Consider the following 12145-nt stretch of genomic DNA (forward strand, 5'->3'; position numbering starts at 1 on the left):
CAATGGAGGGAGGGAAGCACCAGTGTGGTTCTTCATGGTGCTGCGGCGGAACGCAATATTTATTAGCGATGTAAATCCGCGACTTGAGTTCCGCCCGCGTTTCATCTCCAGACCGATTGTTTTTCTTAGGGACCCATTTCACATCCCTGGGAAGTACGGGAGGCGCCAAAGGCAGTCCTGAACTACAATCATTCAATGAGGTGAAAGATTAATTTGGATAACCAGAAGGTGCGCAGAAGCCCAGAAACCAAGGAACTCGAGTTTCCGCAAAAGCACTTACCAAACCAAAAATGACGCTTGAAGACTCTGAAACCTGAATGTTCTCAATGAGCTTGAAGTGCCGGCCTTGTTAGGGGTCATAGCCGTGAAGTCTCAGATTCCTTTTTCGCATCAAGCCTCTTCACATTCCTGGCCGGTGCACAGTTCTCAGGGGCCAATCTTAACCTTAAATACAATTCAGCCTGGCCGGTTGAGACCTGTAGCTGTCACTGGCCAAACATAGGCATGGAAAGGGGGAAATGGCCTGTTACAATATGGTGAGGAAAAGTGATGCTTATGATGGGCAATAATAGGGAGCCACCAAACAGTCTCAAGTACAATTGAACTGGGTGTTCTCAGTAACATTTTAAAATGTCACAATGCCAATAGAAGCATTGATAAAGGGTTATTCATTCAAAAAATTTATCGAGCATCCACACTAGATATTAGTAATAATAGCTAACAGACAACATTTAGCTTGTATTATTTAGGCTTAGTGGATACAATAATAAATAGACTGCCTTAGTCTTCATAAAGAAGTCTGGCAGAGAGGAAAATTATAAAGTTATTTAATTACAATTGTAATAAATGCTTTGAATTGAAAATATAGTGTGTTTGTGAGCATATACCTGGCATTTAACCTGCCTGGAAGGATACAAAAAAAATCTCTCAAGGAAGTATGAATTAAGTTGAGACCTGAAGTTTAATTAGAAATTATCCATCCAAGTGGAATCGAAGCACCCTCTCCATACAGAGGTGGACTGGACATAACCATCCCAGGTCCACAGAATGGAGGAATAGAGTATAGATTAGAGTGAATTTACTGATACTCTGTTCTGGAACTAATGTGATTAGTAATGGAAATAAATGTAGCACTGAGATGGAGAAAGTGGCCATGGTAGCTGCTGGGGGTGGGAATGGGAAGAAGAGATGTGATGTGGGGGGCTTTTTCAGAACTTGGAGGTGTCCTGAGTGCTACTGCAAGGACAATTACTGGACATTGTATGTCCTCCCATGGCCCACTGGATGGACTGGGGAAGAGTGTAAACTATAATGTGGACCATTGACCGTGTGGTGCAGCTGATCTCAGAGATGTATTCACCAGGTGTGGTGGGTGTCCTGTGATGATGGAGGAGGTTGTGGTGGTGATGGGGGTAGGGAGGTATATGGGGACCTCATATTTTTTTAATGTAACATTAAAAATTATTTAAAAAATAAAATTAAAAAAAAAAAGAAATTAGCTAGAAGAAAGAAAGGAGTATTCCAAAAAGAGGAACTAGTATATGGTAAGTATTTGAAGTTTCCTCTAGGAGCCCACTAATGTCTCCTTTAAACTTCAGTTTCTTATTCAGCATTATTGTCATCAGCTTAAATTGAATATGTCTGAAATCAAACTTCTTTTTTTCCCAATTTTCTCTTGTAAATCTTGTTTCTGTTTATGTCTCTAGCGTTCTTCCAGATTGGAAACTTTAGCCATATTTTTAACCCTTTCTTTTCCCTTGTCTCTATTCTTCCTCTTAGTCATTTTATTCTTTCCTTCTTCATTTTTTTTTTTTTTAGTTATTTTGACACAATTGTAATAATTGTGTACAGACCATTTTACATTGGGTTTTTTTCACTTAATGTGTTATCATTACCATTTCCCCACATTTCCGTAATCTTTATAATTAGCATTTTCAACTACTGTAAGAGAGTTCCTGTGTGATAGGCTTTAGCTATTTGCTTAGCTGTTCTTTTTGTAGTTCGGCTTTAAATGCTTTCATTTCTTCACTGTTATAAATAATATTGCATCACATCTTTATCCAAAAAGCTTTTGGCCACTGCTGAGTTGTTTCCTTAAATCCTGGGGATGGAGATTATGTTTTGAGAGACAATGTAGTAGGAAGAGCATGGGGCTGGAATTCTGACTCCATTTCCTAACAGGGCTTGGTCTAATTCATTGTTTTCAACTATGAATCAAAACCTTCTCACTCCATTCATCCAGGCAGAATCATCACACATGCTTTTGCTCCTTGAATGTCTTTCCAGGGAATCTTCCCAAGCTGGCTCCCTCTCATCATTGAGGTCCTAGCTCAAAAATTACATCCTCAGACCCTTTGGGACTACTCATCTATTTAGCCCTTGTGTTCTGACCCATTACTTTTTTTTTTCCTTCTCAGTTCTTACCCTCAGGTGCTATATTGCCTCATTACTCATGGTCTTTTTATTTGCCTAGCCTTGCCACAGAGAAACCACTAGAGAAGGAAGATGTAGCCTGTCAGTTCCCAGAGGGACCCTGGCATACCCAAGACACTCAGGGATTCAAGGAGGGTAATGTCTCCCCACTGGGTCTCTCTGGTCAACCCAAGCCCTGAGGCAGCACTTCTGGCCTATCCTTTTTTTTTCTTTTCATTCTGTATCTTCCTCTCTCTGCCTACTGCCAACATTCTAGTCCAAGCAATAATCCTGCTCTGCAGCATTGTTTCTCCAACCGTTCTCTCTGCTACGTAAAGATTGTGTGACCATCCTTACCAGAAATATTTAATGGTTCTTGATTACTTATAACATTCTATTTAAACTCCATCATCTAATAGATATTAATTGAGCATCCAGTATTTTATGTCAGGCCTTGTGCTAGACTTTATGAAACAAATATAAATACAATGTGTCCCCTTTTCTGAGGGAACTCTCAGTTTGATCTTAGAGACAGGAACCTAAGCATAACTCTTTGGGAATTTTTTAAAGAAAGTTTTTATCCATTTCTTCTTGTCGAAGCAATTAATTTTAATTATTTTAATGAGCATCTATGACTATTAAATAACTCCCTGTCTTTGTTTGACTGGAAATATTCTGATGTTACTATTGAATAGCAGTTAAGCTGATAGTGCATTCTAGATTAATGTTTCTTTTCCCTTCTGGCATCTGTTATTGCCTATAAAGTCTCCTTTCAGGCTGTTACTTTTTGTAGCTAATGTGCCTTTCAGGTAACTTTTTAAAGTTTTTTTTCTTTTACTGTATCTATGGATTCTGCTTTTATTTATTGCTTATCATTCATGCTTCTTTTTCCTTTTTTTTTTTAAGATTTATTTTTTATTTTATTTATCCAACACCACCCCCCCCTTGCAACTTGCTTGCTGTCTGCTCTCTTTGTCCATTCCCTGTGCTTTCTTCTGTGTCTGTTCGTCTCCCTTTGTTGCGTCATCTTGCTGCTCCAGCTCTCCGCAATTGCAGGCTGTCAGCTCTCTGCAGGTGTGGGCCAACTTCATTCATGCTTCTTTAAACTGAGAATTCATTCTTTATCAGATTCTGTGAAATTCCCAGCTAGTGCCTTTTTAACAGCTTTATTTAGATATAATTCCCATAACATAGAAATTTATCATTTAAAGCATACAGTTCAGTAACTTTCAGCTTGTTCACAGAGTTGCACATTAATCACTACGAACAAATTTGAAACATTTCATTCCCAAGAAAGAATCTCTATATCTCTTAGCTGTCACCTCCCCTCACACACACACACACCTTCCCCCACTTTTCTCTCTCCCAGATCCCTGAACAACCACTAATCTACTTTCTGTTTTTGTAGATTTGCCTGTTCTGGGCATTTCATATAGATGAAATCATGCTATATGTGCCCCATTGCATCTGGCTTTTTTCACTTAGCATAATGTTTTCAAGATTCATCCATGTTGTAGCATGTAACAGTACTTCATTTTCAACTATTATTTTCAAATATTGCCATTCTATCATTCTTCCTATTTCCTACCTTTTTCCCCCTTCATCTTATAAAACTTATTTTTAACACTATATATTGTAACAAAAACTTGGGAGAACAGGCTGCTATACAACTTAGGAATTTCAGCAGCTAGTTATAATGACTTGTACAGTATAAGAAACAGGATTTTTATGACTTCATTTACATCCTATCCCCGTTTATCCTACCTTTTAGTGTGCAGCTAAGATATAACTTACTTTTTAAACATGTTTTACTTAATGTGCTTGTTTTTTTCTTTTTTTAAAATTTGTTTTTTGTTGTCCTTTTTTTTTTTTTTTTAAAGATACATAGATCATAAGAATGTTACATTAAAAAATATAAGAGGTTCCCATATACCCCACACCCCTACTCCTCCCACATCAACAACCGCTTTCATTATTGTGGACTTAATGTGCTTGTTTTTTATCATTGTTCATAATTTATTTTTGAAATTTAATTCACAAACCATAAAATTCATCTTTTTAAAATATAAAATTCAGTGAATTTTAGTGTAGTTTACTAAAATTAGAACCACTCTGTATTAATAATTCCAGGACATTTTGATCAACCCAATAATGAAGCCTATACCCATTAGCAGTCACTCCTTATCCCCTACTTCTCCCTCATTCCCCCACCTCCCAGCCTTTGGGAACCACTAATCCACTTTCTGTCTCTATGGATTTGCCTATTCTGGACATTTCATGTAAATGGAACCATCCAATATGTGGCCTTTTGTGTCTGGCTTCCTTCATATACAGTAATGTTTTCAAGTTTCATCAGTACTTCACTCCTTTTTATGGCTGAATAATATCCCTTTGTATGGATATACAGAATTTTGTTTATCCTTTCATCAATTGATCAGCATTTGGGTTGTTTCCACATTTTGACTATTATGATAATGCTGCTATGAACTTGTTATGTAACCACCACTATGGTATCATGCAGAATAGTTTCACTACCCTAACATGCCCTGTGATCCACCTGTTCATCCTTTCCTTCCTCCCCATGAACTTGTGGCAACCACTGATCCTTTTAGTGTCTCTATAGTTTTGCCTTTTCCAGAGTGTCGTATAGTTGGAATCATACAGTATATAACCTTTTTAGTCTGGCTTCTTTCACTTAGCAATATACATTTAAGGTTCCTCTATATTGTTTCATGGCTTGAAATTGTGTGGATGTACCACGGTTTGTTTATCCAGTCACCTATCATAGGCTCTCTTGGTTGCCTCCAGTTTTTTTAGGTTTTTTTTTTTTAAGATTTATTTATTTATTCCCCTCCCCCTTGTCTGCTGTCTGTGTCCATGTGCTGTGTGTTCTTCTGTGTCCGCTTGTATTCTCATCAGGTGGCACTGGGGATCTATTTCTCTTTGCTGCATCATCTTGCCACGTCAGCTCTCCATGTGTGTGGCACCACTCCTGGGCAGGCTGCAGTTTCACGAGGGGCAGCTCTCCTTGTGCAGGGGCCACTCCTTGTGTGGGGTGCACCCTTACCTGGGGCTGTCCCTGTGTTGGCCGGCACTCCTTGCGCGCAGCAGTGTTGCACCGGGTCCAGCTCACCACATGAGCCAGGAAGCCCTGGGTGTCTAACCCTTGGACCTCCTATATCGTAGGTGGATGCTCTCTCTGTTGAACCACATCCGCTTCCCAATTTGCTTCCAGTTTTTAGCAATTATGAATAAAGATGTTATAAACATTTGTGTGCAGGTTTTTTGTGTGTGAACATGTTTTTAACTCCTTTGAGTAAATACTTTGAAGTGTGATTGCTGAATTGTATGGGAAGCCTGTTTAGCTGTGAAAGAAATTGCTGAAGTGGCTATACTGTTCTACAGTCCCACCAGCAATGAATTAGAGTTCCTGTTGTTCCACATCCTCGTCAGCATTTGGTATTTTCAGTGCTTTGGATTTTAGTCTAATAGGTACATGGTGGTTGTGTGCAAGTTTTTGCATGAACATACATTTTTATTTCTCTTGATGGTATACCTGTGAGTCAGATTGCTGGGTCATATGCCAACTCTATGTTTAACTTTTTGATGAATTTCCAAAATCTTTTCCATAACAGAGGAACCATTTTTCTTTCCCACCAGCAGCAATGCTTGAGCATTCCAATTTCTCATCCTCCTTACTAAGATTTGTTAATACATGTCCTTTTTAATATATACATCCTACTGTGTGTGTAAAGTGGTATCTCATGGTTTTAATTTGTATTTTCATAGTGAATAATAATGTTGAGCATCTTTTCAAGTGCTTATTTCTCATTTGTCTTTGGAGAAACGTGTATTCAAATCCTTTGTCTATTTTTAAATTGGGTTATTTGAGTTGTAAGAGTTCTTTGTATATTCTTTATCAGATACCTGATTTGTAAATGTGTTCTCCCATTTGTGGGTTGTCTTTTCATTGTGTTTTTTCCTTTCCTCTTAAATTTTTTTCTTACTTTCATAAAAGTGATAAATGTGTAAGGTTTAAAATGTCAAATTGCGTTACACAGAAAACCAGTAGGTACCTAACTTCTACCTACTCACAAGTACTGCTCCCCAGAGGTAACTGCTTTTTATTACGTTAGCAATTGCTTTTGGTATTTACCTCCTTGTTTCTGAATAACATGTTTAAACTGCTATTTCTTGATATTTTTTTCTTTTGAGATATTATTTGTTGACTTTTAAAAAAGATTTATTTTTATTTACTTATTTCTCCCTACCCCCTCATTGTTTGCACTACCTGTGGCTGTTTTTCCCTTCCTTGTTTCTTTAGGAGGCACCAGGAACTGAAGCAGGGACCTCCAGTGTGGAGGCACCTAATTGTTTGAGCCACCTCCACTCCCTGCTTTATTGTGTCTCATTATATTTTCCCTCTTCTCTCTTCTTGCATCAGCTTGTTGCTTCAGCTTGTCACACCTGCCCATTGTGGCAGCTTGCTGTCTTCTTTAGGAGGCATTGGGAACCGAACCATTGACCTCCCATGTGGTAGGCAGGAACCCATTTCCTTGAGCTATATCCACTTCCCTATTTGTTGACGTTTGACTATGGAAAATGAGGATTCAATATGCAATTTTTGTCTAATCAATGTTCATCTTTGATATTATATTATCTTTGATAGTATTGTTATTATGGTGTTATATTAAAAGTTGCTCGCAGCTGATCGCTGTAAAATGTGATTGTATGCCTTTATTTTCTAATTCTTAGTTTTTCTTTAAGTTAATAATTTCTTTTTATTATCATTGGTTGGTTTCTGAGATATCTATTCCGAAACTCTTAGCACAACTGAAATCTACCAATTTCATTTTTTTCAGGGCAACATCCTTTCCAGAGCAGTTTATCCTTTTGCTACAGTTTAGATTAGTTGCTTTCTAGGCTGGCTGTACAAATGTTGACATGTATTTGTCCTTCACAATCAATTCTTTGTGGCTGGATCACTGTTTCCCTAATTTCCATGTCTTTTTTTTTTTGTGGCCCATGCCCTTGGTTGAGTGGAGCACATGCTTCTATAGCTTTCCCATAGAGGGTCCGTGGCAGTTCAGAGACTTTGCAACAATGACAATGTCTCTTTGCCTAGGTAATTGTATTTTGAAAATTTGCAGACACTATACATGTCTTCTCATTTATGGTAATCCTAATTAGAAGTCAGGTACCATTCTGATTTATGATTTTCATATGTAAGTTATATTCTTTTCTTTGAGATTTTCTCTTTCTCAGCATTGCTGTAACTTACATCACGATGTTCTGTGCTGTAAGTTTTGAGCAGGGCATCTGGTGAAGCACTTTTGATCTAGTAACTCATGTCCCTCACTTAGTGAAAATTTCCTTGATTTATTCCCCTTTTAATTTCTTCCTTCTGTTTTTTTTGTTCTCACTGGAGCTCCTATTAATCAACTGCTGGGCCTTGCAGATTACTCCTTTAGTTTTCTTAATTTTTCCCCTACCCTCAACTTCTGTATCTTTGATGTTTTATGCCTCTAACTGGACAATTTTTCTCAACTTAATTTTGGCTACCATATATTTAATATCCAAAAGCTTTTTGGAATTTTCTGAATGTTCCCTTTTACTTTACTGTAGCTTCTTTTTTCTTGTTGTGTCATGTTTGCAATAACTTAAGTTTCTGAGGAAATTCATTTGGTTGTTTCATTTTTATTTTGCTTTTTTTTCTGCTTCAAGTTTCTGTTTTGTTGTCTGCCTTTAATGTTGTAGGTTCATAATTTATGTAAAGCACTTAAAATGGTGCCAACACACTGTGTATGTTCAGTAGATGTTTTAAAAAATAATAGCTTCATTTTACCTTTGTTTTTTAATTTCTTATTTCTTTTTATGGCTGTTCTTCATTTCTTTGATAATTCTATGCATACCTATTTTAATGTCATGTTTAGATTTGTTTCCTAATTTTTATTTATGCAGCATTAGCTTTCTCTATTTGTTTTGGAATTGTTTCATTAACTTGTCTTGAATGAGAGTTTAGTTTTTAGGTATTTTATCCCCTTCTACTGTAGAATCATCCTTCCCTCTGTACTAGTTTTTTTGTTACCTTCATCTGGCCCTCAGGGCCCTAGTCTAGAATTAGACCTTTTATCGGTGGTTCCAGGGATCCAGTCTAAAGGTGATATTGGGGATATATCAGATCTAGATATTGAGGGAGAAGGATCCGTGGCCTGGTCATGGCAGTAAAATTCTTTCTGCTTCCTTCCATTTGCCCAAAATACAGTTTTTTATATGTCATTTATGAAGTTATCCTTTCCACATCACAGGGGTTAGGGACACAGTGCGCCCATGATCTGGAAAATCTATGTAAAGTTTTTTGGCTCTCCCTTTTTACCGGAGAAGTAGTCTGAATTTTTTCTTTCTCTGTTATGGGGTGCTCACGGTACCTTATTATAAAATTTGGGTTAAGTATTTGGTCATAGACTCTATGTAGGTTAATGTTAAGTAAAAATACTGTATGAAAAAAATTTTAAAAATATAAAATATGAATTTTTAAAATAAATGAAACAAATTTGAAGAGAATAATACTGAACATACTATATGTATAACAAAAGACATAAAAAAAAAACAACTTTGAAATTCCCCAAATTTTTTCTGTGTCGTCTCCTGGCCTTCTTGGGTTATCTCTGGCTTCTGCAAAGCTCCCAAAATAAAAAATGTCCATTTAACTTCTTATGCCAACTTGCAATATATCAAAACTGTGATAGCGAAATTTGCAATGTAGAAGGAATAATTGTAGTTCCATGTAGCAATCTTAACAGTTCTCAAACTCTCACAGGTAGGGAAACCTTTCCTACCCCAGATTTTAAGGAGTGAGTCCTGAGTCCAGTCCCTTGATTACCACTGCGCACTTTTAGCCTCTCTTATGCCATCAGAATTGAGCTCTTGTCTGATTCTTCCTGTTTCTGAACGTAGAGCTCAGGAGAGTGGCAGTCTTAGCCCTGTTTACCATGTCTGTGGAGAAGTTAGTCATATTTTTTTAAACTACAATTATGGTTTTTTAAATAATATTTCATTGTTTTTTATCCATCCTTGCTATCTGGATTATAGGGGGTCATCAAAATGTGAACTTAAAATGGTATCTTTCTGGAGAATGGTCTGGAGGAAGAGAGGGAATGGTGGCAGAGTGACAAACTTAAGCAAGAGAAGGGGAGACTCTGAACTTAATAGTTTTGGGGGATAAAAAAGATTAGAGGGGCATTCCTAAAGTTACCACATGAGGTAAGCTTATGGATGGCTTAGAGACTTCTGACTTGAGAAACTATGTACATGATGGCCTCCATAACTAAGTATGAAACATCAAGTGGAAGAACAATTTGGGGAAACAGTATTGAGTGTTCCTTTTAGGGCTTGATAAATATGAGGTGGCCTCAGCCTATCACTAACACATCTTTACATCTGTCTTCTACCAAAATGTCAGGCTCTTTTCTCTCTGTTTTCTTACATAGATTGAGCTTACTCATAAGCATCAGCATTCCACTTCTTTTTTGAGACGTTGCAATTAAGCTTACCTAAATTATCTGAAATACCTTCCTACTGGGCTATCTTAAGATGTACTAAGTTCCTGAGCTTGTGTATGTATGTGTATGACTTTGACAGAGAATGAAGGCCTCAGTATGTTAAGCTTTCTTAATTTGTGCTTTTCTTGGCCGTAGTTACCTGTGGTTTTATGGCAAGTTCTAGCTAACCTTTGAAAACTGAACATTCCTATCTTACTTAAACTTTTCCAGTCTAGCAAATGTGGAAAACTCAGTTCATTTCATGAAGCTAACATAAACCAGAAATTAATAAAGTTCTTAACAACAAAAAAACTACACCCCTAATTTACTTACAAAAACAGACTTTCAAAATAAAATTAAATAGTTATTGATCAAAATATAAAACTAACTGCAGTTATATTAACTGAGAAACCAGCCACTACTGTCTTATACTGAGGATCAAGATAATGTAATAAAAGAGTAAAATGAAATGAGCATTATATGTATTGGAAAAGAAAACTATCTTTTTATTTACGGATATTTTAATTGTTTCCCTAATCCAAAATACTCTTCTCAAAAACTACTAGAATTAAGATAATTTGGAATGATGATACAATTCAAGATAAATATACAAAAATAAGTAACTTTTCCTTTATACCACAATATTTAATTAGAAATGGCAGGAGGACATGGAATAATCTAGGCACAAGATCCATAAAATTCATAGAATATTTTGGAATAATTTTTAAAAGAAATATATAGAACTTATATGAAGAAACATGAAAGGCCTTAGGAAAGGACAGAAAATAAGACCTAAATATCTTACCTCATGTGGCAGTTGTGACTCTAGTTTTTCTTTTGATAGGACCTGGGGATTTACAATTTGGTTGAGAGTACCATGGACTTAAAGCTGTGTTTTTGAAGGTCTTTAAATAAGATTGAGAAAATGATGATTAATCATAATAGAGAGGTGAGTGATGGAAATAGTATGGAGTTACTAGAGCATTCTTGGTTCCTCTGGCACCCACTGTTAGATGTGAAAATTAATATCATAAAAATATCAGTCCTCAAATTTATTTCTATGTATGTAAACATAATGTATATGTATGAAAATTAGTGCAAATAGAGTTGTTTGGGGAGTGAAAGTGAACCAAATTATATTAGATTTTACTTGGAAAAAGATAAAAACAAATACATACAAATGGTAAAGTTGGTTACCTTAACAGGCTGGTTTTTGGCAGAGGGGTTATTAACCTTTTAACCATCATTGTATTCTTTTCACTTGTTTCAAAAAACTTTGTAGTATTATTTCTTAATATAGCTTTAAAAATTTTATAACAAATTTAAAGACACATAGTCAAGGGAAGTTTGTTTTTTTTTTGTTTGTTTGTTTGTTTTTTTTAATTTTTTAATTTTTTATTGACTTTGTAATAATATTACATTAAAAATATATATGTGAGGTCCCATTCAACCCCACCCCCCCACCCCCCCTCTCCCCCCCCCCAACAACACTCGTTCCCATCATCATGACACATCCATTGGATTTGGTAAGTACATCTTTGGGCACCTCTGCACCTCATATACATTGGTTCACATCATGGCCCATACTCTCCTCTATTCCATCATGTAGGCCCTGTGAGGATTTACAATGTCCGGTGATTACCTCTGAAGCACCATCCAGGGCAGCTCCATGTCCCGAAGACGCCTCCACCTCTCATCTCTTCCTGCCTTTCCCCATACCCTTTGTCCATTATGTCCACTTTTCCCAATCCAATGCCACCTCTTCTATGTGGACACTGGATTGGTTGTGTCCATTGCACCTTTATGTCAAGAGGAGGCTCAGATTCCACCTGGATGCTGGATGCAATCCTCCCATTTTCAGTTGTAATCACTCTAGGCTCCGGGAAGTTTGTTTTTAACAAAGCCTAAAAAAATATTTTGAAAAATATTCTTGAATCAAACAGGAAAGAAATATTATTTATTCCTGTAATACAGTTATGTATAATGTGAATTTTTTTTTCTTTTAAGGTCTGAATTTGATTTTTGTTAACAGGTTTTACAGCTTTTTAAAATATTGCACAGGACCAGACAACAAGTTTTTAAAAATGATACCAGAGCATTAGAAGGTAACTTTATTTTTTACCCTTGGACAATTCCATTCCTCATCATCCCTGATAAGGGTCTTTTAACCCAACAGATGGCTTTTAATCTAT

At 36.5% G+C, this 12145-nt stretch overlaps 1 protein-coding gene across 12 annotated transcripts in view; it reads left to right on the forward strand.

Annotated features, from left to right (window-relative positions):
• LYRM7 (LYR motif containing 7) overlaps window positions 1-12145 on the forward strand; it is a 28426-nt gene that overhangs the window by 306 nt on the left and 15975 nt on the right. For 5 of the 12 annotated variants that reach the window (XM_012526641.3, XM_058278011.2, XM_071209812.1 and 2 more), the window contains exons 2-3: window positions 10798-10902; window positions 11986-12058. In XM_012526641.3, coding sequence (XP_012382095.1) covers window positions 10879-10902; window positions 11986-12058 — 97 coding nt within the window. In that variant the 5' untranslated portion in view covers window positions 10798-10878. Of the gene's footprint in view, window positions 1-128; window positions 229-10797; window positions 10903-11985; window positions 12059-12145 lie in introns of those variants that run through there. The other 7 variants (XM_058278018.2, XM_071209795.1, XM_071209798.1 and 4 more) reach the window with 3 other exon arrangements.

This window comes from Dasypus novemcinctus, chromosome 2 (assembly GCF_030445035.2).
Source record: "Dasypus novemcinctus isolate mDasNov1 chromosome 2, mDasNov1.1.hap2, whole genome shotgun sequence".
NCBI lineage: Eukaryota > Metazoa > Chordata > Mammalia > Cingulata > Dasypodidae > Dasypus > Dasypus novemcinctus.